This window comes from Phaenicophaeus curvirostris, chromosome 14, assembly GCF_032191515.1.
Source record: "Phaenicophaeus curvirostris isolate KB17595 chromosome 14, BPBGC_Pcur_1.0, whole genome shotgun sequence".
NCBI lineage: Eukaryota > Metazoa > Chordata > Aves > Cuculiformes > Cuculidae > Phaenicophaeus > Phaenicophaeus curvirostris.
The window spans coordinates 1,889,119-1,916,872 of NC_091405.1; the positions used below are offsets into that span (position 1 = coordinate 1,889,119).

At 42.0% G+C, this 27,754-nt stretch overlaps 1 protein-coding gene across 7 annotated transcripts in view; it reads right to left on the bottom strand.

The window, feature by feature from the left end:
- Positions 1 to 27,754, bottom strand: part of WWOX (WW domain containing oxidoreductase) — a 546,141-nt gene that overhangs the window by 201,753 nt on the left and 316,634 nt on the right. The window contains exon 9 of one of the 7 annotated variants that reach the window (XM_069868324.1): positions 2,537 to 2,653. The exons of 4 other annotated variants lie outside the window; for them this stretch is intronic. In XM_069868324.1, coding sequence (XP_069724425.1) covers positions 2,546 to 2,653 — 108 coding nt within the window. In that variant the 3' untranslated portion in view covers positions 2,537 to 2,545. Of the gene's footprint in view, positions 1 to 2,536; positions 2,654 to 15,557; positions 16,003 to 25,628; positions 25,716 to 27,754 lie in introns of those variants that run through there. 2 more of the 7 variants (XM_069868325.1, XM_069868326.1) reach the window with 2 other exon arrangements.

Consider the following 27,754-nt stretch of genomic DNA (forward strand, 5'->3'; position numbering starts at 1 on the left):
CTCACAAGCAATCCAACCAAGGTGCTCTGCATTCTGTAGGCTCGTTCATCCCAAAGGTTCCCCAAAAAGCCCACCCACAAATCAAAGCTAACAATCCTGGATTTAGCAACACGTGTCTGACGTGTAACCCTACCTGTGTGAGGAGCCCGTAAAAAGCAATGAGGTTAGGCAGGCTTGCAAATGTATACGGCTGCGGAAGCGGTGGCAGAACCAAGGGTGTTGGTGGTCAGGAAAGGGTTACAGCCCTACAGCGACCACTACACGCTAAACTCCTGTAGAACACATCAACTCGTCCTTGCTACTAATACAACATTTTGAAAATGTACTAGTTTTTTAAAGGGCAAATTAGGAGTTCTGGGGCTCTTAGAACTAGTAAACACAGAAAATCAATTAAACTAACATGTGAAGCTTAAACATTACACATTGTAAACTCATATTTTATGCCTCCACTTTAAGTGCACTTAGATGATCTCCTGGAGGAATTCAATAAGTGTTATCTTATTTTGTGCCCAAAACCAGAAAAAGAGCTCCACTGGGCTTGCCAGGCTGTTAAAATTAAAATAGCTGTTTGGGCACAGCATAATATATGAGATCTTTAAGGCATTTTCCCCTAGAATTTTGGTTTATCTTCTTTAGTTAATTTTCTGAGATAAAATCCAGTTATAAATAACCTGGAGGCACTCTCAGTCTCCTGCTTGTGGGATGGCAAATATTTAATAGCCAGAAATTCTGCCTCTTAGAGATCTCTTGAGGGAATAATAGTACTTTGAAAATTATCCAAAGGAAAATAAGCAAAAAAGCATTATAATAATCATAAAAACCAGTAATTATGCAGGATGTAATATGATACTTATAAGTTAATGAACTATCACCCATAGGCTTTTTTGCCCCCCTTTTTAAATGCAAACATAACAATATTCATTGACTATAATCAATACAAACTGCTGATTTTCACCAAAATTGATTATGTAAGGTATACTACAGAAATTTCTGCAGGATAAATCCCTATAGATTTGCGCCAGACCAATAAAAAGAAATAAAATCTAACAATTAAACCAGACGTCGCTGAAGAATTGAAGCAGAACTGCCCAGAACTTTTCCTTTTCAGTACTCTAGAGTCAAGAAAAGAGTTATACCCTGACAGCATGTAAAACAAATGAAATATGAAATTAATGCTTTCTCTAAAGCAAAGACTACAATAACGATATCCTGGCTGTCATCCATTGCCTATGTATATAATTACCGCAGCGCCTACTACTAGAAAAGTAGGAGGCAATTCAAAACAAAAATTGAGTCTGTCAGACTAGATAGCATCAGATTTATTCTTGTCAAAGATCTGGAGGCCACAAGCAATAACTGAAGTTCAAGCAGTTAAAAAATGAAGTTTGTTGAATATAAGAGCATCTTTATCTTTCTTTCTCAGGTCTGAAACTGCTGTAGAAATCTGCAAGTCAATCACCTCGTCAACATTAGCAAGGAAAAGAGTTGAAAGCCATTCTGACAGGCAAGGTAGAAAAGAACGTCTGTTTGTAACATAATAGAAAAGAACTGGTGGAGATTTAGAATGGAAAAATCTGCCTAACTGTTCCCCTTGACTTTCCTGAGGTTACAGAGAAGGTTGATGATGGTAGTGCAAATGGCACAATTTATTTGGATTTTCGGAGTGCCGGCAATGAAATTTAATGTATGAAAAGTAAGAGCTAGGAGGACGGACAAAAGACCTGAATTTAAGTACCAAGAGAGAAAAGAAACATAAAAAGGTGGTTAGTAAAAGGGAATTAACTACAGGAGCAAACCCCCAATCTCATATTGTGCAGCTGATGTCAATTTGACTTGTTACTGTTACCACAATGCAAATGATTTGCTGTGTGAAAAATAAAAAATCCTAAATTAGAGACAATCAGAGCAAATGCTTTCTCACAGGGAGAATAATGTAATTCTAGGGAGACTGGTGAAGCAAAATTGTTGTCACTGTACTGAAGCAAAAAACGCATTTTACTGGGTACCCCACACTTAAAATACAACAAACCCTGATGATTGCAGTCCTAGTTGTCTTCAATCCAATGTCTACTTCTCAATTTAGAATGACAAAAAGGGGTCTTCTTTCCCAGATGCAATCACACTTTCCCTCACTTAAAATAAAATGTAATTAAACAGTCCTGAACCTTTGATACATACAGGTTGAGAGAGACCTTACAAACTCTGATGAAGACATCACATTCAACAGATAAAGTTCCTAAAGCTACAGAGCACTGAGATTTGCAAAATCTAGATGTGCACTTACTTTCCATTGATACTAAGCTCTCATTTACTAACTTAATTGGATGCTGTGGAACTTGCGAAGTTGTAAAAGCTCTCGGTTAAACTTCTCTCTCCCTAGGATTTTCACAATTTCAGCGTAATCTACCAGCAGTGTGGCAAGCCTTTAAGCAACAGCTCAGTCATCTCCCCAAACAGCCACTAGATATTGCTCACAGAAAGTTCAGGTGAAGCATTCCCACTACATTTTTCAACTATACATAATCTGCAACCTTACTTAAAAGTTTTAGTAGGAAATCCATTGCCAGCAATGCACAATTGTGCGGGTGCCTGACAGAGATATGTTTGAATGCTGATCCCTCCATGACCACAAAGTAAACATTACGACTTCTCCCTTGGACAATGAAACAAACAACTGCTTATTCAATGAAAATATATATAATTCTGAATTACCACAATCAACCCGACTTTGATTCAATCACCAGGAGGCGAAATTTCTGCAGACGATGGGACCGTGCTTTGGAGAGGGGCAATCTGGACTGCCTGTCTCTCAGTTCTCCTTTACCTCCTTAACAACTTCAGATGCATAAATAAAATCTAGGACATTCCATTTATATTTTTAACTTCAAACCAAGCATGAGAGAAAGCATTTTGCTGAATGTCACACTCACACAAATATTATGCATTAAAAATGTAGTTGCAAGACCATTTCTTGAGGTTTCAGTTCCATTAATCATGTTGCCTCTAGTGAGGGCCGCTGGATTTCACTCTAAATAGTTTGTATCCATGCAGCACAGTCTACATTTTGTCTCTCCCTTCTCATTGCTACTTAAAAAAAAAAAGGGAAGCCAGTCAGGGTGAAGGCTGGCCGTGAAGGCTTGCAGAAAGACCTTATGATGCTCAGCAACTAGACAACAAATGGCAGCTGAAATTAAATGTTGATGAATGTCAAGTGATGCACATGGGAAAAAACAAATGCAACTTCACATGTCCGCACTGATCTTGTTCTTTGGATGCGAGAGCAAGATCTTGAGGTTATAACATAGTGCTGTGAAAACATCAGCTCAAAGCTCAGTGGCAATTAAAAAAGAAATAGGAAGCCAAGAATTAGTAGGAAAGGAATAAAGAAAATAAAAGAGCAGCTATTTCACCATATAAATTGATGAACTGTCTGCATCTTGAAAACTGCATGAAGTACTGGTACCCTCACCTCGAAAAATTTTCTGGAAAGCCACAAAGAATCATAGAATAACCAGGTTGGAAGAGACCCACTGGATCATCGAGTCCAACCATTCCTATCAAACACTAAACTAAACACAAAACTAAGGTCCCTTAGCACCTTGTCCACCCGTATCTTAAACCCCTCCAGGGAAGGTGACTCAACCACCTCCCTGGGTAGCCTGTTCCAGTGCCCAAGGACCCTTTCTGTGAAAAGTTTTTTCTTAATATCCAGCCTAAACCTCCCCTGGCGGAGCTTGAGGCCATTCCCTCTTGTCCTGTCCCCTGTCACTTGGGAGAAGAGGCCAGCACCCTCCTCTCCACAACCTCCTTTCACGTAGTTATAGAGGGCAGAAAAGATTATTATCGTGATGGAATAGCTGCTGTACACAATTAAATTCCAGATCTTCCTCATAAAGAGAGCTCAGCAGAGATGTACTTGGAGTCTACAGTCCTATAAGAGCTTGGAGAAAGTGAACAGGGGCAGGCTGCCTCGGTCCGTACAGGACTCGAGTGCCATCAGACAGCACCAGGCTGGAAACAAATAGAAAGAGTCACTGGAATATTTATGCAATATGAAGTTAAGCTGTTAAACCCCTCCCACAGGACACTGTGGATGCTGGAAGTTTATGAGTCAAAAATTGACCAATTAATGCAAATTATTAGAGGCTGAGAGAGATTTGGGGAAACAATCTGTCCTGTTTGCTGATTCTCCTCCTCTTTCTCTGGCTCCTGCTGCTGTCACTTGTTGGAGTGAGTACACCAGACTGGTCTGAACTATGGTCTGACCTGGATGTGCTTTTTGTATGAACTGCCACAGATGAAATACATCATTAAAGGAAACTGGGAGCTATTGGATTGAAAGGTAGGTGGAGGCCTGTAATGTGCTGAATAACCCTGAGGAACTGGCTCAAACAAATGCCCTTCCCTGGAAGATTTATAAATAATCATGACTGTCTATACGCTATCAACAATACCTAACAAAAAGCAAGATCAACCTTCGTATTTGTAACCTCCTTCTTTTTTTCTTTGCCAAGATCTGTGCAAACAGTTTGATTTTAAAAATAAATACACCCAGGGACTGCACTGGGCTGCTGTCTCACACTTGCAAAAGCACAAGGTTGCCCTAGGACAGACCCAGGTAAATGACAATGCCAAACCCCATCTCTCTTTACCGCATCCCCCAAAGCTGCAATCACTGAGTGTCCCATACCCAAAATGATGGCTTCAGGTCCCAAGGGCACAGACTCTCCCTTTTATTTCCTTATCAGAATAAATGTAGGATTATTGCCTTAGCTACCAGTGAATCAGATGTAAGCACTTAGTACCATCACCATTCTGAGGAAGAAACAGAGTTTGCAGACTTACAGCCTTAGTTTCTGCATTTGTGCACAGCTCCTGTACAGTGATCACCACAAACAGAAGCCCCTTCCAGACCTTATTTTCTCTTTTCTTTTCGTGGTTCAGCTGTTAGAGGGGACAACGCAGCAGCGCTCCTTGCTTAAATGCACTCTCTTGATCTACAAATACAGAGCAGTTGGCATTTTAGCCAAGTAAGTCAGAGGACACTATCAAGACTGATCCTCCGCAGCGGAAAACCCTTCACGTCCCTGCAGCTGCCCTGGAGATGACTGCACAGCTCTTGTGTCCCCTGTGAGCAGAACTGCAGCCCAGGCATCAGCGTCCAAGGCTGGACGCAGAGCTACAACCAACTATCCCCAAAAAACATACTGAGGGATGTAGTTAACCATAGACTCATGGAATTGTTTGGTTGGAAGAGACCTCTGAGATCACCCAGCTCTACTGTACCTGTCCACTAAAGCACATCCCTGAGCCCCTTGTCCAACCGTCTTTCAAACACCTGCATGGACAGTGACACCACCACCTCCCTGGGCAGCCTCTGCCAGTGCCCAGGAACCTTTCTGGTGAAGAAATGTTTCCTGATGTCCAATCTAAACCTCCCCAGCACAACTTGAGGCAATTTCCTTGTGTCCTAACAGGGTGAGAGCTCAGTTTAACAACAATCACCCTGTCAGAAAGGCAGACAAACACAATCCCCAACCCCAGATATAGATTTCTTTGGGGACTTGCGATTTGTTATCTTCCCTTTCTCCTCAGTTAAAATCACCTCAGATTAGATATATCCCAGTCTCTTTTTTTTTTTTTTAATTTCCCTTGTCACTCTTTAAAAAAAATAAGGAAAAAAAAATCCAGAATAAAAAGAAAGGGACAAAGAGGACTCTTCCCTTCTTGAAAGGATTTTAAACCTGTGTTTGAACTGCCTTTCAAAAGAGAGGGGCTTTAGCTCCCCTCTGATCCCAGGCCTGGTGGAACAGCACTCAGTGCCATTTAGCACCATCATTTGCTGAAGGCTGTGTCTTGGTTTACTGCCAATGTCCTTGATCAGAGCACAGAAGCATTTACTTAGGAAAATAACATTAAATGGCAGCCCATGGCAACAATAACAGCTCTATTGCCAGAACACGCTTGCAGAGGATGCATGGGTGGCTCGATGGCCCTGAACACTTAAGTACATTTTTTTCCTTTCAATTCCCTCTGGTACATTAATTTTTATTGATAGCTTATAGCTATGGCAAGTGGTCTTGGTTTTACTAACTTGCAGGACTGAAGAATATCACTGATGTGGAAAAAGAACCCAACATAACAACAAGCTGCCCGGCCACCAGACCGTACGCATACAAGCCTACATTAAATTACAAGAGCAACTGCTCTTCCCTCCCCTATTTCACATGCTCACTCATTAATTTCTTTTAAAGATTAAAACCTGTAATTTCTCTGATTTCCCAGAAGCGTTAGTTGATTTGCTCTGCCGGTCTGGGTACAAATGTAGTGGGTTTGGGAAATTCACTCGTTCTCCTTTTCTTTCACGACCTATGCAGAACCCTAAGGAAAATTCCTTAAATGCATAATGTTACATGGAACTATAAACCTCAACAAGTTGCAAGGAGAAAGAAAACAAACAAACATTACTTTATTACAAAGAAACCTGAGAGTGCTTAATGCCCTTTCCTTTCTCCTGCCTGTACCTCTGTATGCAGTACAGAGAGCTGCGTCCAGTTTAAAGAACTGATCTACCAAAACAAAGCAGAAGAAACAATCTGTCTGATAATTTGCATTAAATAACTGCTTTGTGACAAAACAATAAGAAAAAAAAGACTACAGCATCCAAGTGCAGAGAGTTCTCAGTGAGCGGGTCTGTAATGGAGTGCTTCGGGAGCCCGAGCTGCAGGTCAGACCCCGAATTCGGGTGTTAATGGATCATGCTGGGGTTTGTTTGTTTTTTTCCCACTGAAATCTTAGGGGACAATATGTTCATTCAGACCGAATGCAATTTCTACATACGTGAGATAAAAATGACCTTGCTTTGTTATACAGCAACACAACCGTGTAGTGGTGGCAAGAAACCTGGAACACACCGAAGTTGCTGAGTCAGCCTTTAACGGCAACACAGACACTGGTAATGGTAACGGTACCTGGAAAAGAGTGCTTAAAAATCAAAACTTCCATTACAAGCCCCAGAGCTCTTGTAAAAGGAGTATTCTTTTCCAAACATGAACCTAAACCCCTCAAGGATGGGTTTTATTTAACTGTTGGATGACACACCATCATATCCTATGGTTAACCCTGCACAGGCAGGAAGGAAAAGGGGTACGGAGCAGAGCACAAAATGTGCCTCCCCACACACTCTGGGCTGAGCCCTCACCTGTAGTGTTTTGATAAGTGATGTAGACATCAGAGATGAAACACACAGCCTGCACTCATCCCTGCAGGAGGCTCACAGCGACCACTCATCAGCACCACAGCTACACAGGGCACCTGGGGGACCTGCTGCAGCCCACCCTGAAGATGCTGCTGAGCAAACCAGAAGGGAAGAACACTGACCAAACAGTTTTTCTACGGTCCAATCACTCAGCTTGCACTGTTGTAATCTTAGAGTGACTTTAACATTACTGCCTTTCGATGGGTACTCGCCTTCAGAGGAAATAATAGTGCCAGTAAGGCTGGGCTCCCAAAGTGTCCGGAACCACTGCTAAACCTGTGATGCCACAGCTCACTCACCACTACTGCCCAGCTGTTGCTAGCAGTGGTCATCCGGTTGGCTCCAAGAGCACTGGGATATGTAGATGACTACTGTGGAGACTGAATAAAAACTCCTGTCTACAACGACCTGAAAGGAAGTTGGAGAGAGGTGGGTGTTGGTCTCTTCTCCCGAGTGATCAGATGAGAGGGAATGGCCTCAAGCTGCGACAGGCCAGGTTCAGATTGGACAGTGGGATAAACCTTCACAGAAAGGGTTCCCGGGCACTGGTGGAGCCACCATCACTGAAGGGGTTTAAAAAACGGGGAGATGAAATGCTTAGAGATATGGTTTAGTAGTGGACAGGTAGGATTGGGCTTGATGATTTCAAAGGTATTTTCCAACCTGGTGATTCTATGACTTCAAAAGCTGCTCTCTCAGCACGCGGGTTCTACAGGACAGACATCTCTTCACCAGTCTTGCAGAGCTGACAGCATAGCAGACAATCATCACGAGGGGTCTTTGGGCACTACATTCTGCAATGAAATACCACTGATCAGGATGATATCTAAGAGACGGAAAACAAGGGACCAAAAGTGGGGCTCATCTTCACCTCTAAAAAGCAATGGGAGTTTGGTCAGGTTGTTAGTGACTGGGCTAAAAGGACATTATTTCACAAGCATCTTCATTCCCAGTTAAGCAACGACTACACGGTGTGGCACAGTACGTACCTGAGCTACTCTTCATTTTACAGTGAATATAGTGAGTAGTGCTCGAAAGGGACCTCCTGTTCGTGCACACTCTGGGCATGCTGCTACAGCATGGGGTGACTCCAGGTCCATCTGAGGAGATTGCTAGGGTAAAGGCTTTTTAGAAAATGAGAGATATAAGCTCCTTTAATTTAATAATGTAGCTAATTCTCATTTGTACTCTCTCAACTTTGTTTTGCCTTTCTTCAACATTTGAATACCCTGACAGGAGGTAATGAAACCTGACTAATCAGCATTTTCAGAGATGAATGTGATCTCCAGGAGCTCTTTGAGAAAAATGATTGAGGCACATGTTTTTTCAAGTTCTGATTAGGAATCTGCAATCAGAAATAATGTTTACATAAAGAAACTTAAATATTATCAACAGCATTTAGCACTGTGGAATTGGTGCTAATGATAAAAATGAAGTACTAGTGAACCACATTTAAACTTTTAACATCTAAAACAACAACAACAAATCTTTCCCCTTTTAACCACAAGAGCTATGACTTCCTGATGAAAATCCCAGAGGGATCTTCATCTCTAGAAGGCATATTTCCCTCTAATTAATTAGGACAAGGAACTGAGGCAAAGTAAAAAGATAAAGTCGAATCTGATTGCTTTCTGCAGCGCTCACCGATCCTTATAAACTGCAGAGGGATATTTCCCCTATTCTGCTATGATCTCAGTGCCTGTTAACAAACGAGAGCCTCGGTCACAGAATCACAGAGCGTTTTGGGTTGGAAGGGACCTCAAATCCCATCCAGTTCCAACCCCCTGCCATGAGCAGGGACACCTCCCACTGGATCAGGAGCTCCAAGCCCCATCCAACCTGGACTTGAACCCCTCCAGGGATGGGGCAGCCACCTCTGCTCTGGGCAACCTGGGCCAGGGCCTCCCCACCCTCACAGCAAAACATTTCTTCCTAACATCTCATCTCAATCTTTCAGCTGAAAACCACTCCTTCTCATCCTGTTACTGATCAAGAGCCCCTCCCCAGCTTTCCTGGAGCCCCTTTCAGCACTGGAAGCTGCTCTAAGGTCTCTCCAGAGCCTTCTCTTCTCCAGGCTGAACAACCCCAACTCTCAGTCGGCAGAAGCAGTGACTGTCAGTCAGCTCCATACTGGCCAAACCCACTGGTTTCAGCATAGCAGAAAGGTTCAGATGATGCCCTGAGAAAGGGCCAAGGACAAGAGCTTCCACTGGAATGGACCGCTTTTAATATGCTTCTTAAACTAATGTTTTGTTTTCTTTCTTTCCCTTTAAGGCTCCCCAGTAGCTGAATTTTGGAAGCGGTTTACCACTCTGATCTATATGTGAGGTTTCCTCGTCCTGTGAGAGAAATACATTTAACTAAATTGAGAGACATCTTTTATAAGAGTGAGATAAAGAGGGAAGAGGAAGATTGTTGTACAATAACATAAAAAGACCTTAGCAAAGGCTTCTGCTACGCCTAGATTGAAAAACAGATAGAGGAGATCTCCAGCCATTTGTTTCCTGGGGTTCTGACTGGCGACTGCAGTATGGGAAGCGTTACCATAAACATCACGGAACCGCTGCAGGAAATTTTATTGTCTGCCAGATTCACAAATTGAAATCGATCTTCATTCCACCAACACCAGTTTTGGCAAAGTTTCTGCAAAGCAGACACAGCAAAGTGCAGGAGCCTTTCAGGTTCCTCCTGATTAAATTCACATCATTTGTCTTGAAACAAAAGTTTCTTTCTTTTTTTTTCTTATCTGACTGCAACATATAATTTTAGTCAGCTAACACTAAATTAGACACCCACTCAGATTTATTATGATAAGAACATTCAGTAAGCTAATTTCAAGATGATGACTCCTATAAATTCTTATAATTTATTATTTAGTACTTTGGTTTTTAATCATTAAGTACGTGAAGACTTTGTAGGTCAAACCTGTATTAATGAAGACAGTAATCTATTTTTCAAACTCTCTGCTCCTCACACACCTTTCAAATTGTAAATTAACAGAAATATCTTTAAACATATGTGGAAGAACAAAGGGAAAAATTGGGAGTATTTGCGGCACCATTTAGCAAACCATTTCTGAGACCGTGTCTATTAAATCCATTTCCTCACAATTTTTGCAACTCTTACCAAAGGGAATGCTGAAATCAAACAAAACAAAAGATAGCCCTTAAATGAGCAATTTTAATCATCAGAACAGCAAAAATGAATTGAAATTATGCAAACATAAGCATTAAAGTTTTCATTAGATTGTTACATTAGCACAAATGGGGTCATTTAGAAGAACTTTCTCTTGCTGTCTACAGGTTTCTGAAACTTAAATATTAACTATATGAAATTTTTAAGAGGCAAGTAAAGACATCAGAGCAGAACTTGTCTTTCAGGCGAGTCCATTGCTGGAGCGTGGGCTGCCGAGTGATTCCAGTACCTGGTGGTACCAGCAGAAGCTCCGCTGCCAGGCTGCCCTCTGACTGCTTGGAATTACCATTCTGATTTACGCATGCTGCTCCTCAGCACATATTGACCTTTTACTTATTATGCTACATCTGTTTGGTTTTACATCTAATGTTTCATTGTCCTCCGTTCCCTGGTGCTTTTATCCCCCATGGGACATTTAATCCTTACAACAACACTGGACATTCTTTTCAGGAATGCATTGGGACTGAAAATCTGAATATATCACTTGCAGTACGGCATATTAAACCATTCAAGAATGCTGTAAATCAGTTGAAATGTACTTTTAGGAAGAAGTCCTATAACAATTGCAAATCTCACACGCGTGCATTTATCTTTCGTCTGCTGTTGCTAACTTAGCGACTCATTTCTTACTGGGAATAATAGTGGTGTCATTTCTTCACGCAATTAATAAAGCTTTGTGTCATGGGTACCTGGTAAATGAAATTCAAAACAGGAAACAAAGCACCACAAACAAAATGCACTTGCTAGAGCTGAGCCACATTACCAATGGTTCACTGGGCTTTTCCTCTCGTATCCATCAAACAAAGGAACAAATATTTCTGGAAAATGTTTGATATTGTGTAAATATGAGAAAACAACATTGCAAAAAGTCTGATTCAGCCTAAAGACAGAGTCCTCAACTGCCAAAAATGCATTTGGTTTTGGTGGAAGTCATGTGAAAAAGAATTTCACCTTCACTGAGACGTACAGAAAAGAACATAGATGGATTTCAAAACTGGGAATAAAGGATTTAAAACCTGGAATCTTTTAAGCACTGAGTGATCTAGCCACAGAAAAAAAGAATGGCAATCACCATGTTATTGCCGAGGGACCTGGAGTTGTTTAGCCTGGAGAAGAGGAGGCTGAGGTGAGACCTCATCGCTCAGGCATTCATGAGATGAGAAGAACTTCCAGCAAACATTGCACATCTGCACCCCCGTCTGGAGGGATCACTTCCCAAGACCAAGCAGGGAGCTCCCTCAAAAAGCCATTGTGTTCTTGGCTTCTGCTACTGGAAGGACTCACATCACAGGATTTTTAATGATGCTCCAATACAAATCCAAGCTTTGAGATAATGGAGGCCAACTTGTATTCTTTCCACAGAGAACAAAACCGTGTCCAGCACCACTGATGCTGGTCCACAAACCCTTCTCTGCTGTGGTGCAGACCCAACTCCACAAATCCTTCACAAAGGCCACTGCACAGGTGTGAAATGGTAACTTTCAGGCACTGCAGATTTGGGTCACATTTGACCCAAAAATCTAGAAGCGAAAGTCTCCTTAATCCCATTACCAACGCTCTGATTCATCCAGCTCCTGACTGCAAAAACGTCTGCTAAATTCCTTAGAAAGTTATGTTTTAATCCGAGAATATTAATTACATTTAAAATTATGACTCCCCTGTGATTTATAACCTTGCAGAAACTACTGCATTTCCATATGTGGTTTTGCCATTTCCACTTCTATATACCTATCATTTCCCATTGTTTATTTTCCGTGATTGATGGTGGGGCTTTGGAGGTTTCCCATTATGAGCTTTATAATTATCACTGGTAATAGAGAAGCTCTTCCTATTATATTCAGTGAGACTGCCCAAATTATTCATTGTAGACCACTGGTACAGGACTACTAGAAAATAAGAATTTATTTCCAGTCTCAGGCATATGCTAGATAAGAGGATGTATTTATTTCTCCATGTTTCAAAAGGATTAAGGTTTGAAAAAATAAATATCACTTAGCTTGTCAGCATGCAGAGCATTATGGTGCTGAGTTTAAAGTCCCTTTTCCTGGGTTAAGTACGACAAATCTAAAAATGGGAGGGAGGAAATCTCAACTATATCCTTACTCAGCTAAATAAATGAATACTATATATTTTAGCTGTTAAGCAGGTTTACAGAACAGACTGCACAAAACTGTATCTTGGCTTTAACAGTATAATGGGCTTATTTGGAGAAATGCTACAAAATTCTAAAAGTCCTTGACCCTTGGCTATTCCAAGAGCTCACTGAAAACATCATCTGGGTTTTGCTTAATTACACATAATTAGGATATGTAATTATGCTATTCAGTGTGATTCTGCCATTAGGAGTGTAGTGGACAGCAATAACATCCCTAGGATACAGCTCCTGAAATGAAAGAAAATAGTCAACCCATATAAAAAGGCAATTTATAGAAAGACCAGTAAACTCTAACATTAAAAAAAAAAAGCATTTTGCTCTTGGCAATAGAAGAATATGTGTTTTAAAGGCATTTTGCCAGTCTTTTTGTTTGGAGCATCATTTAATGATATGCTCATTTGCATCAACAGTTGGAGAGACACCAAATTATTTTTGTTCTCCTTTCCTTTGATACGCTCACTTTCTAACATACTTATGACTTTTTGTCATTATTTCACATGCAAAACTTCATTCAGGCCACAGATCAGTACATTATTTTAATTATGCCATCTCTAAGAATGAAAACATTTTATTCCCATGTTCTTCCCTGGGCAAGTGGTGCTAACAATCCATGATGAGGAATGCGGTCGGCAATAAGCTCCCTCCCAAAGCAAAATTTACATGGCTTGGTAACATGGGAAGGCAGCTATTTCATGCCTAGATGACTGCCCACCAAAGAAAACAGAGAGTAGATGAATGCCAGTTGACAAAACAGATATAAGGGAAAGAGACCTGGTCTTCTCGTACACCCCATCACTGCTGCTTTTGTTTATCATGCTTTAACTGACGATTATAGCAACTAGCTATAATAAAATAATACACTCCATTAAATACATTCGTTACTTGTAATGTTCGCTCGGTGCTGAGCTATATTTCACAAAGGTCTAATTCAGCAAACAGCATTGAGCCTTTCACTGGGCTCTGCCCTCCAAAACTTCACGGCAAAGACAACTGCAAGGGCAGCTGCACTCCGTCCTGAGGCAGAACCCAGGCACTGCTTTTTGTACAGGTCTTTGAAGGATTTTATAGGATTTGGGATGCACATCCTCTGCTTGCACCTCAAATCTTGGGTTCAGTTTTGAGCTCCTCATTACAAGAAATACACTGAGGTCCTGGAGCATGTCCAGAGAAGGGAATGGAGCTGGGGAAGGGGCTGGAGAACAAGTCTTATGAGGAAGAGCTGAGGGAACTGGCGTTGTTTAGCCATGAGAAGGAGGTTCAGATTGGACATTAGGAAAAATCTCTTCACCGAAAGGGTTCTCAAGTACTGGCAAAGGCTGCCCAGGGAGGTAGTGGAGTTCCCATCCCTGGAGGTGTTAGAAAGACAGGCAGATGAAGTGCTTAGGGATTTGGTTTAGTAGTGGACAGGTACGGTTTGGCTTGATGAACTCAAAGGTCTTTTCCAACCAAACAATTCTATGATTCTATGATTCTATGATTCTTGCCTTCCGCTCGCTGTGGAGAGCCCTACTTTTCATCCCCACTTGGGGGGCAGGTGGAGATCACTATATATTAAAAGGAATGATGGTAGCTCAAGAGTTAGGAAAGGGGTTGTCTTGGACTGCACCCTCCATCTGCCAGCTGATTCTTTTCTGCCATTTGGTGACAGCTTTCAAGCCCCAGCTCCACCTTGCAGGACAAACACAGGCAAAACTTGCACTCACCAAGGCAGCCTCCAGGTGCCAGAAGAGGAGGCTGAGGGGACACCTTATTGCTCTCTACAACTACCTGAAAGGAGGTTGTGGTGAGGTGGGTGCTGGTCTCTTCTCCCGTTTGACAAAGGATAGGATGAGAGGGAATGGCCTAAATTTGTGCCAGAGGAGGTTTAGATTGGATATTGGGAGATATTTCTTCACCAAATGAGTGGTGAAGCTGGAAGAGGCTGGAGTTCCCATCCATGGAGTGGTTCAAAAAGTGCATAGCTGTGGTACGTCAAGACATGGTTTAATGGTCATGGTGGGGTTGGGCTGACAGTTGGATGATCTTAGAGGTCACTTCCAACCTTAATGAATCTACTGAAACAGCACAGAATGTGAGACCACAGACTCAGTGTCCTATCGCTCTACCCACCCAAACCAGGCCACTATCCAGAGGACTTGATCAGGAGAGCACTAAGAGAAGTCACAGGGGGTGCCTGCCACGTGTTCGGAGAACCATGGGGCTCCCCACACCTCCCACCACTGTTCCCCAGGGCTGATATCAGCAGTGCAACCACCCTGGGAAGTGGAAGATGGGAGTTCTGCTCTGGGCAGCGACATCTTCCAGACATCTCTGCTTTAATCTCAAAAGCATCTGAACAGAGCAACAGTTTTGTAGTAGGACTTTCATTGGTGCTAGTGGCTTGTTTATATGCAGAATAAGGTCTTCAATCCTGCAGAAGCAGGCTAATTTTTATTTTTTTTGAACAATTTAACACTGTAAATGCTGTAGATATGGTTTCTGCTATTAAAATATTAAACAGTAGTTACACCTTTGAACTGGATTCGATATACTCCCAGCTTTTCCTAGGAGTGTTTACCTCTGATGCTATGCACCTTAAACCATGTTTTGTTCCAGGAGCAACTGCAAGAACTAACAAAGCAGGTGAAATAACGCACTCCGTATACAGTACCATCAGTTTATCAAGTGTTCAGAGCCCTTTTGACACATGCAGCAAGCAAGCATCATACTCTACCTTTATAAAATATATGTAATATATACTAGATGTCATCTAGACTATTTTTATTTGCATTATTCATCTCACCATCTAATATAAACTACTTACATGTTATCAGATATAATTACTGAATATATTTACAATTTGGAAAAGAGTATAGCAGAAGATATAGAATTAGGAAAAAATGTAAGGAATACAAGTAATTCATTACTTTAATTGCTTTCAGAAGCTATGATGATGTTATTCTGATACTAAAATAAGTTCCTTAATTAAGAAGCCAAACACATTGACAATGGTCCTGAAACCAAGTTTTACCAACAGCAATATTTTGACAAATTAATTTTTGAAAACACAGCATGCATATTATAATTAATTGTAATAAATGAATTCAGAAACTGCACTTTTATTTGCTGCTCCACTTTCTTAATGTAAACAGTTCTTGTGACGCTATTTTCTGTGACCCAAAGGCAACAGAGAGCAATCTAACATTTTAAATATCCAAATAAATCCATGCTGGCAATTTTGAACACACTTCAAATGACAAAACACTGATGACTGAGGCACGAACAGCCCCCTGGCTGAGGGGAAGAGACAAGTTGCGAAGGGAGAGGGGAATATTTACATCTGCCGAGAGGCACTTATCAGTGATCCATCTCTTGACTTGCCATGGCAGGACATCTGAGCACTGTGAAGCCTGTCCTAATAAAAAACAAGATTAAAGAAATAGAATTATAGCATCATAAAATGGTTTGGGTTGAAGGGACCTCAAAGCCCATCCAGTTCCACCCCTGCCATGGGCAGGGACACCTCCCACTGGATCAGGGGCTCCAAGCCCCATCCAAGCTGGCCTGGAACACCTCCAGGGATGGGGCAGCCACCACTGCTCTGGGCAACCTGGGCCAGGGCCTCCCCACCCTCACAGCAAAATGTTTCTTCCTAAGATCTCATCTCAATCTCCCCTCTTTCAGATGAAAACCTTTCCCCTTGTCCCGCACTCCATGATCCAGAGCCCCTCCCCAGCTTTCCTGGAGCCCCTTTCTGTACTGGAAGCTGCTCTAAGGTCTCCTTGGGGCCTTCTCTTCCCAGGAAGAAGGAAGGTTTTCCTGATAACAGAGACAAGGTCGCATTTGGGTGCAGCAGCAGGATGGACACAAGTGAAATAACTTCATGAGAGGACACCTCCTGCACTGTGGTGTGAGCTGGACAGCCCTTTGGGTTGCAGCTGGCTTGCATCCCTCAAAATCCTCTGTTGGGCACAGGACTGCTGCACAAGTGCTCTTTGCTGTGCTGGTGGCGTGCGAGAGTCCAGGGGCAGGAGGCTGGAATGGCAGCTGTGAAAAGGGCAAAGAAGGCCAATATCTAGAGGATGATAGAAAAAAAGGGAGTGCAAATGCTGCTTCAATCATGAGGGCAATTGTCAAAATCAAGCATAAACCAGGAAGAAATTCTAATAATAAGCTCAATTTCAAAGCTGGGAACTCACAATCCAATGCCAAGCTCTATATTTAAGCAACTACAATGGTATTTAAATGTATAAAATTCTTATTTACAAGCTTAAATATATGCTGATAGGAACAGACTGGGGCGGATGAAGACAAATGCTTCTGCTGTGTGAAAGATATTGTGAGGGAGATTCCATGCTTAGGGGTAAAACTGAATTTCAACCTCAAGTTGTACAGTAAGAACCTAATGAATTGCAGAACGTGTCTCTCTGCTCTGAAAGAGTAAAGGAACATGAGCAATCTTGGACTGTATGTAAATTGTTTCATTGTACCTGCTAAATATAACACGAAAAACTTGAGACTTATAAAATGTCACCTGCTCTTATCGAGCTTCAAAGAGATTACCCCCGAACACCAGTTTCATTTTCATTTCCTCCAACACTCACTGAAGTGAACGAGGGCCGTGACTCCTTTCCTTCCTAATCCGAGCCAGCAACTTGCTTTTTTCTGTGTTTTATGTCATTCCGCATGACATTGCATCAAGGCAATTCAGTGCTGCATGCAGCTGAACCAAAAGCAATTTCAGTCAAAAATGGACAAATATGGATGTCATTTATAAAGCTTGTTCAAAGGTCTTTGACACAGCTCAAAGCTTGCGCGCTTCCGAGGTGCAGCAAGCACCTCTTGTTTTGCAGCCAAATTGTGGGGTTTTAATAGAGCTCCACTGAGTGAGTAGCAGAGAGCACTTCGGACATAGAGCAATCCTTCTTGTGAACCTAAAGTGGTCTCAATTTTACTCTTAACAGAAACTTTTTAGAAGAAAAATATAGGGCTCAATTTAAAAACAAGTATATCAGCGAACTGGCCTTGCAGGCAAAAACACCTGGTTGTCCTGTCAAAGTCTTTGAGCTCATCTAGACTTCTCTGTTTTTATTCATATCTTGATCAGATCCTAAATGCTACCACTTCCAAGGCTTTGGTTTTAAAGTATTTCTGTCTGTATATATATATAAAGTATACATATGAAAATATAGGGTATTAATTAGTTATTCTCACATGCATAACATTGCAAGTGCAACTACTTATTTAAATGACATGCATTTTTCCATGTATCCCATGAAAAGTTCACAAATCCCACAATGTGACTGAAAAGCCAGCATAGTTTTCTATACATATTTTGATGATGAAGCTGGTGAAGGAGCTGGAGAACAGGCCTTATGCAGAATGGCTGAGAGAGCTGGGGGTGTTTAGTCTGGTGAAGAGGAGGCTGAGGGGAGACCTCATTGATCTCTACAACTACCTGAAAGGAGGTTGTGGAGAGGAGGGAGCTGGGCTCTTCTCCCAAGTGACAGGGGACAGGACGAGAGGGAATGGCCTCAAGCTCCGCCAGGGGAGGTTTAGGCTGGACATTAGGAAAAAATTTTTCACAGAAAGGGTCATTGGGCACTAGAACAGGCTGCCCAGGGAGGGGGTTGATTCACATTCCCTGGAGGTGTTTAAGGGATGAGTGGACAAGGTGCTGAGGGACATGGTTTAGTGATTGATGGGAATGGTTGGACTCAATGATCCAGTGGGTCTTTTCCAACCTGGTGATTCTATGATTCTATAATTCTATGACATCAGACAGGAATGCCTCCAGTGAAGCTGAGAGTAAGGGACCTATGAAGAGCACCTGTACTTTGGATGCTGACTGTTTGCTTGGATCTACTTGTAGTATTTCACATCTTTCATGTTTTATGTAAATAAAAGTAACCCAAGGGTTTATTAATTGGATTAGAAGTCGTGCCCACAATCTAGGCACTTCTTAAAGGCACCAGTGCCTTGTTATGCACAGAAGCATCTAATTCCATGAATTTCTGGAAGGTTTTATGGTTCTTAATAATCAATAAAATATTCAAATATTGACCTAGTAATTAACTTTGTTGTTTAAAAATCCTTTTGGAACAACATTTAAGGACATTGTACAGAATGCATATTAGAGACAGATCTAGCCAATAATTTTAAATAAGTTGATCACATGCATTCTTTTACGGATATCCTCAAATTACACAGAAATTGCTGTAATTCCTACATGACGGTCCCCTAAGTTCATCTTACTTACATTAAAATTAAATCAAGAAAAATTATTTGGGATAAGCTTACAAGCTAATACCACTTCCTATTTGTTTATATGTCTTTTTAGTAGTGCCTGGTTTCCTAAACCTTAACAAACTTCAGCCGATCCACCCTGCTCTGCTGTCCAGACTGGGGTAGGTACGGGAGGTTAACCCCCAGAAAAAGAGAAGAAGCCACGGTGGGATCACGGATTTTTAGAAGCACAGAGGCTGAATCCTGTATCTGACACTATGAAAGAGATGCAAAACAAGAACCCTGACCATACATGAAGAAGAAAACATTCTCAAATCATACAGATTAAAATATTTTCATTAAAGCAGCACTGCTCACTTTTTTCTCCTGGGAGTAGAAAGTCAGAATTTGCAATCATTCCATTATCTCAGGGTGCATTTCTCAAATCAGCCTAAGTAAGAAGTTTCTTTAGGAGCAGTGTATCCCGCAGCTTCCACCTGCTCTGGGAAGTTCTTCTGGAAGAAGCCCTCTGCTCCTATAAAGCCGACACGAGGCTACCAGGAGAATGAATACATTAATAATTCCCAACTTGGCCTCTAGGAGGGTAACTATGAGCTGCACAAACGGTCTTGGAATAAATGCAGATATTCATATTATTGTAACAGCAAGAGGTTTGTTGAAGGAGAGAGAACATTAGTGATAATTTGAGTGAACACAATGAAAACTAGTGATCATATATGCCAGCAGATTCTTTTTGGTAGTTTTGATACTGTTATGCTCGTGTTAAAATAGACAGCTTGGCTTTACAGCAGTCCAGACTGGTGTCTGTAAGAAATTAAAGGAGGAAAAGATTAAACACTATGATGCAATATACCATAACCACTGCACACAGTGAAATATGGATAATTTATTTGAGATTAACAAATACCTTCAATAGAATGGCTGATCTGCAGGAGCCAGGAAATATCCTTAGTCTGATATTTAAGATGGCAATGTCTTCAACCCCTAATAAGAGTTCTATCAAAGTGTATTAAATTTAGAATTAAATTAATGCCTCAAAGAGACAAGCAGTTCAAATCGGATCGCGTGTATGCTATTAGGTAGAGCCCCAGCGTTGTATATCTGTGTACTCAGCAGCAGGATTACACTAACGCTAGGAACGGGAACCAACTGCACTCATTGCTTTTGATGAAAACATATGCCCTTTATGTTGATAGAAGTGTGTTTTGAAGACACTGAGCAGTAGTTTTCAGTGATGACAGCCCATCATGCCCTCCAGAACCAGCTGCAGGGGTAAGGTGGTCTCTCCGTGGGAGGAGGTGGCAGGCAGTGGAATGAGAAGCCAGCAGCCACCTCATTCCCTTACAGAGCCCGGCGCTCTCCAGGATGTCTCTGCGTGCTCATGGGGAAATGCAACACGGGGACATAGCCAGAGAGCTTTGCAAGTGTGAGGAGCATGTGCCCCAGCCTGGCACAGGGCTCCTTCGCACACAAAGCATTGACCATGCCTCTACCCTTGCTCTACAGGGGAAAACACAAAGTGGCTCCATGCCCACCACACCAGTTTAAAAGACTTGTCTTTAAACTGAGCTGTAGCAGGAGGTACTTAATTTAAAGCAGACACTTCCCAGGTACTGTTCAAGGATCCCACGTCTCAAGTGAGAGCTGTGTGAGTGCCTGCAATCTGGAAACTGAACAGGGACATGAAGACTTGTGCTGAGAAAAATACAGGTCTCAAAGGTAGAATCATGGAATCACAGAATAGTTTGGGTTGGAAGGGACCTTAAACAAACCCCCTGACATGGGCTGGGACACCTCCCACTTGATCCCGCTGCTCCAAGGCCCATCCAACCTGGCCTGGGGCTGCTCTGGGCAACCTGGGCCAGGGCGTCCCCACGCTGACAGCAAAACGTTTCTTCCTAAGATCTCAACTCCATCTCCACTCTTTCGGCTACAAAACGTCCCCCCTCATCCTGTCCCTGCACTCCCTGATCCAGAGCCCCTCCCCAGCTTTCCTGGAGCCCCTTTCAGCACTGGAGGCTGCTCTAGGGTCTCCCAGGAGCCTTCTCTTCTCCAGGCTGAACAACCTCAACCCTCTCAGCCTGGCCTCATAGAGGAAACATAGATTTCCTTTTGAAAGTAGGACCATAGCGACAGACCACATGTGAAACTAAGGACAATAGAAGCTCATGAACTAGTCCCAACTTAAACATAAAGCAATGGGATTTTGTATATCTATAGCCGTGTACTTTTTTTTCCCATGGTAAGCATATGGTTACATTCAAACTTGGGACACTTTTCCCAGCTCTGTCACAGGTTTCAGGAATGGCTTTATATAAGCCACTTGGCCTTTGTTCAGTTTGAACACTGCAGAAAAAACTAGCTTACTGCATTTATTTTTCTCTTTTTGCAGCAGGGAAATACACTACTCAGACTGGCATAATAATTTATGTATCAAGCAGATGTGAAAAAGACAAGATCACAACCTTTACATCCAACCCTTGTTCCACTAATATTACTAACATCCCATCTAACATATTTGCTTCAGTACAGCGGTACATTTGTTTGCAATGACTGTTACATTGCTTTTGATTAATAATTAAAGAAAGATGCCTAACCTAGGAGGAAATCTTACAGAGTGACAGAAACACCCATTTATGATGGCAAGGAGGTAAAGCAGTACAGCAGTCCCAAGAGATCCGCCACAGCTCAGATGTTACCTCCAATACACGCTGATGCCATCCAGCACTGTCAAATAAAACTGAACAGCACAATAGAGATGTGTGACCAAAACTGTCAGCACCGAGAGGGATTGCAGAAATTGTGTTAGGAAAACGGATGTACTGAGATTCAATTTTCGGATTGTATAAAGGTTTAATTTGGTGACCTTGCAGGTCTCCTGGTGGAAGAAGGAAGAGACACCACGGTATTTAAAGAGAAAGAAGAGAATAATCCACTTTCTGGCAATGCATATTTATCCTTTTCTTTGCAACCCAGCTGACTGAGGATAAAATCTAGACTGCTCAACACAATGCCTCTTTGTTTCAGTTCTCTCTTCTTCTTACACGTAATGACCAGAAAGCTGCTTGCGTTTAGATTCCTCTGCGCTTGGAAGGTTGGGGAAGGGAAACTTTCATTTACAATCTTAGGACAATGATATAAGGCAGATAAAACTGTGGGCACTGACACATTTCCCTACTCAAAGACATCAAAGAAAAACTTGACAACCAAGTCCACAGGTGAAGTGGATCCAAATTTAACTGCTGCTTATTATTACTTCGGACCTTTGGACATCCTTGCACTTCACTTGAATCTTATCCAAAGGGTTGGAAGAGCTTCCTACTGAGGCTGTAGGTAGATAGTTTTCTCTGCATAGAGACTAAGGTTGCCATCTGGCACTTCTTATGCACAACGCTGTCCTCCAGTCGCTCATCCCTGCCTTCCTGCCTTCTCCCAACATCGCCAGCGGCTGAACCCCAAGTCTGCCAACAGAAACATTGGCCTAGAAGATGCTCTGATTCATGTCACTCTTGTAGGTTAGCACAGACTTAGTCTGAGCCAGTGCTCCTGTCCCAGCCTGCAGCGTATGACGGGGTTCAGCCCTCCAGGAGGGCATGGGGCAACCAGGGAGAGGGCAACTGAGAGGGAGAGAGCTGGTTGTACTCACAATCCTGGGTCTACTGTGCCCACTGCCTTCAAGGGCACTGATGTTACAGCCAACAAAAATTTAAACCTTTCTAAACACGTTCATCATCCAGGTAGGCTGCATTTTCCAATTTGCTGTGATATACGAACCTAGGATTAATCAGCATGTGTTGGAAAAAACACCCAAATACATCAAAATTATTTCAACCACCTGCACAATATCTCTTGATTGTCAAAATACGTCTCCCAGCTGACAAATGGGAACAAGATTTCACATTAGAAAAAAAACGTGCTGTTGATGGACTTAAATCGTGCCGCCTGTTATGTACTGCTGCCGCCTTTTTTCACCAGACCACTTAAGCAACAAAGTGATAATACAGTGGAGAAGAACTGAATTTATCACACTTCACCACAGCCTCCTAAGCTAATGTGCTGCATAACAATACAGCAGGCTCAAGCGCATCTTCCTTCCGAGGAGTGATCTTTCAATACTTTCACTGAACTACATCTCCTACAGGTTTCGTCAATGACTTTCAGAGGGAAAAGGATGCTCCCTCTTCACCTCCCGTTCCACAGACACATGCACAAGCACAAATGGCAGCACAGCAAATGCACCGGGGAATTAAAAGTCAACACAGGGCGCTCTGCTAGTTCATACATTGTTTTCAACAAGACTGCAGAGGTGAACCTGAAGGTAGCTTTTGGCGTTGGAATCAGGATTTAGGTTATTTATTTATTTGCAACGATAGTGATGGAAGACCCAGAGGATGGCTGCTCATTCCCCTTTCCTACGCTCTGTTAGCTCCAAACACAGCAAACAGCCAGCAGAGACACTGTGTCCTCTACAGCAAGCACAGGTAACACTGATGTGTGCAGACCTTCAGGGAGAGAATCGAGTTTGGAAGTAGCCTTTGAAATACACCTCATCCAGCTCACGTGTCCCATCTGACATGATACCGAGCCCTCATTGACTTCAGAAGTTATCATGCTTTACCGCTACGTGGTGTCATATATTCATGCCCTTCCAGTCCACTAAACACATTATTACAGGATAAAGTTATGATGCAGTAGCTTCAAATCACTGTACATTGGTGAGAAGGTGTTACTGCTATATCCTTGATAACCACCATCACGCTGGCTATAATTATCTGTATAGACCAAGGAGAGATATGGCAGTGATGAACTAGGAAAGACGACAAATAAAACTGGTGACAGCAGTAAATATCCAATCCCGGCGTTACACGGAACGGTTAAACAAAAGGCTTGTCAGCATTTTCAGCACATTTCACTTATTTGCTTTTAAAAGTACTATAAAATGATTTTTCAAACTGCTACAAAGGAAAGGATGAAAGTTCATGTATGAATTTTAGCCTAGGAATATGGTTTTGCAAAATGTCATCAAAACCAGACTCCGGGAATGTAGTCGTCCTGGGATGCCTTCTGGTTAGCGATGCTGGCTATGTTGCATTTCTGAGTGGAAAAACACAAGCCCTTTCGGAATGATGTGTTTTAGGAGGAGGTGGAATAGAGGTCAAATTTAAGCAAAAAAAAAACCCCAAACCATTAAAAAGCATTAAGAATGCAACTCTGTATTTAAAAGCTTTTGCTTTCCAGGGCAGTTTACAATTCTGTACGTTTACTTGATTTTTAATATCTTTATAATCAACAAATGATTAAGGCTGGCTACCGTGTAATGCAGGTCCTGTTCTCATAATATCTTTACACAAATTGTGCATTTATTTATTAACAGCGTGCAGCCCCTATGACAGAACCTGCCTGGCACTTTACAGTTCTTCATTGGCTCCCTGGTTATTATTAACATTTTCATATTCGTGGATATTTTCAGCTTTTTATAGAATTATGACTAGATATAAAGTCTGTAAACGCAATTCTTAAGTTCTAGCTCATAACGGGTAAACTCAAAGCATTTCAAAGTCATTCTTACGTGCCTCAATTTTTCGTGCCAAGTGCAGCCTGTTTATTTAAGTTTATGCAACCTCCCAGGACCCTGACAATGACTAAGCACAATAGGGACAGCTAAGAAGGGCGTCGGTAGAAAATTAACTCTGATTTAGCTTATTTTTGTTGGTTTAAGGCAGAACCTTCACCTTATTTTAATGCATTCTTATTCCCTTCCCCACAATTCAGATGGAATGAAGATATAATAATGTGATAATCGAGTGCCTTCACAGAGCCCACCAGTGCATTACGGCTCCAACATGCAGAATGCAAACATCTGCTGGCATCATTAAACCATTTCTATACTCTACATACCAGGACTTGACCCTGTGACCATTTCTACCATTAGATTTGAATGACCTCAGCAAAAGAGCTGAAAGGCCAGAGTATTAATTCACGGAACCACAAGCTCAATTTAAGATTTAATTTGAGATAACTAAGAGCAACTGAAAGTGTATTCAAACTTATAAGTGCAGAATAAAAGATCTCACCCTGTTTTTCAAGTTAAATATAAATTCAATTATTTTTAACAGATTTATCCACAACTTTACAAACAAGGCCAGCATTCTTTTAGCATACCTCCAGCTTAATATCTGGCAATATGATGCTTCTGTTTAGCAATTTTTTTTCTAATATATGAATATCTTTCCTACAGGGATTTTTCTGCATCCTGATTATATCCCTAAGGGTAAAAATGCTTCAGTTATGAGCCATTCCCACCACGCAGCTTTGAAATGCTCACTTTTATTCTAACTTAAATTAGCTAAAAGCCTGTTTGTTCAATCACGATGGTTTTACAGCTAAAATCTTAATGTGATAATTAAAATATCTAAAAAGTCTACTCTGCAGTGCACAACAAATTATACAGTGCTTGAGATCTTTCTTCATGTGTATCTCTGGTCGGTTTTTCAGTGCAGGTTGTACAGATGCACTATGCAGGTTCAAAACACATGCACATGTTTTGTCTATCACCACGTCCACAGAGCTTTACAAATGACACAAACACCGAGAGCACTGAAGGGCAAAGCTTCGTACCAGGCCAGGTCAGCAGACATTTATGTAACCCAACTCCTCTCTGAGCCCAACACACCTCCTGAAGATCATCCTGACAGTCTAATCCTAAATCTGTTCCACTCATCTGCTCTTTTTCATGTTTAAATGACTCTGTTTATTCCATCAGCTCTCCTGCTTCATGAAATCACGGTACTGAGAGCACACAGAGTCATTTCACTGGCCTGGGTGCAGGATAAGCACATCAGTCATGAGTGCCAAGGTGCTCGTTCCCATCATGATGCAGAGCTGACAAGAGAGAGGAGAGTGAGATGAGGTCTTAGGAAGAAATGTTCCCCTGTGAGTATGGAGAGGCCCTGGTGTAGGTCACCCAGAGCAGTGGTGGCTGCCCCATCCCTGGAGGTGTTCAAGGCGAGGTTGGATGGGGCTTGGAGCTGCTGATGCAGTGGGAGGTGGAACTGGGTGGCTTTGAGGCCCCTTCCAACCCAAACCATTCTGTGATTCTGTGGTCTGGGGAGTAGGTGAGACAGGCGGGCAGCCACACAATAACGCAGCCCTTCCTGTTGAAGAGACTGCTCCCACCTTCATAGGACAGACCCAAATACACTCCCCACCAGCAAACCTGGTTTCAGTGCAGAGCTCTGGCTGGACATTGCCACTGCAGAACAGCGCATGACAAAGATTTTGCCCTTCACCGCTTTGCCACTTGCATGTTATCCCTGAGTTAGCTATAGAAAAATGCTTTATAAACTCTTGGATCCCATCCTTACTTAGTTCATAATTAAAAGTGGCTACATAAATGATAAAGCTGTGTCTATGCTGCCCACAAAGTTAATTTTAGACCATATTTTAAAACTGCTCTTGTTAAGCCAAGTGTTTTGGGAGTGAGCAATTGTACAGCCTCGTGAGCCTTACTCACACCTGACTTTAGTCGAGGACGCGATGGAGTAGGTCGTGATGTACATTGGGGAATTTGGAATCATCTGTAGAAAATTGGGCACTACGCCAGAGTCAGAGGGAATCTTCACAAAATTACAATGCCTTATTAGTTCTGTGTGAAAACATTTTCTAAGTGATTAGGACACAGCACACATGGAGTAAAAAATACTCAAAAAGCACAGCCGAAACCACAGCTCCCTGGTGTTGCCAAAGGGGGATAACACAGGTCTGTTTAGCACACAAATACCACACGGATGTTTCAAACCAAGGCATCCCTTGTATGAACACCATGATCAAGACGTGAGGGGTTGGGCAGGCTGCTTGTTTACCTGAGGGGAAAAGAAAAAGAGCTATGCAGATCTGCTCAGCACAATATCATATGCAGCATATCCTACTTCTATTTCTTCCCTGCCTTCTCCCTTGGACCCCTCCCTCTTTTTGAAAGAAAACCATTTATCACTTTGTTCCTAGGTGCAAGAAGTGACTCTGGCTAGGTAGGGCAGGTTAAAATTTTCCTTGACTCCTCAGCACATTTGTCATGCAGGCTGTCTGCCTGCCGAGGAAACCTTTTCACCCCGGGCTCATTGTGAAGACATACCCCATGAGAAAGGAATAAGGTGAAAAATGATGATGTCACTAGGTTGTTGCAAGGTTAGCACACCCTTAAATGGAGGAACGGCAAACGAAGCAGCTGCTCGGCTCCCTACATACATGACATTCATCCTCCCATCCCATAAAAGCACAGGACTGTGAGGACTGAGCTCTAACTACTTGTTGACTTAATTAGTACTGGCTCAAGGGCTCTTTTTAATAGCCAAGTTGGCTGCAGCTTGCAAGCTTTCATTGGCGAAATTCAACCAAAGTTCAGCCAAGTTCTGGATCTATTTCGTTTTGTGTCTTATGCGTTTCCCAACCTGGAGAAAAGAGCCAAAACACCCTGGTAGCTTTTCAGTTTGGTGGTAGTTGGTATTTTAAGATGATGCTGGCTTTTAAAGTACACAAACATTTTTGGGGAAGGGTAACACACTAGGAAATATAAGAATGATAATTAAAAATACAGGAATAAGATTAATTAATGAGTCTTGGCTTGTTAGTATCTCAACAGCAGACTTTCGGCACAGCTTTGAATCTGTTGTGCCTTGAGTTTTCCTCTATCCAGACTGAAACAAAATTATCTCAAACAAAAGCAATGAATCTGAAGAAACCATTTTTACATCATTTCTTTTCTTCTTTATTTTCATTAAATGTTGAGTAAATTGTAACCAATTTCACTTTCACAGTTTCATTTAATTGTGTTTGGGTTGTGGGACAATGAATGTTTATTTGCCTTGTATGCAAAGTTGGTTCTAGTTTGCCAGAATTCTTCTGTTTTCAGTTGCTTGTAGAAA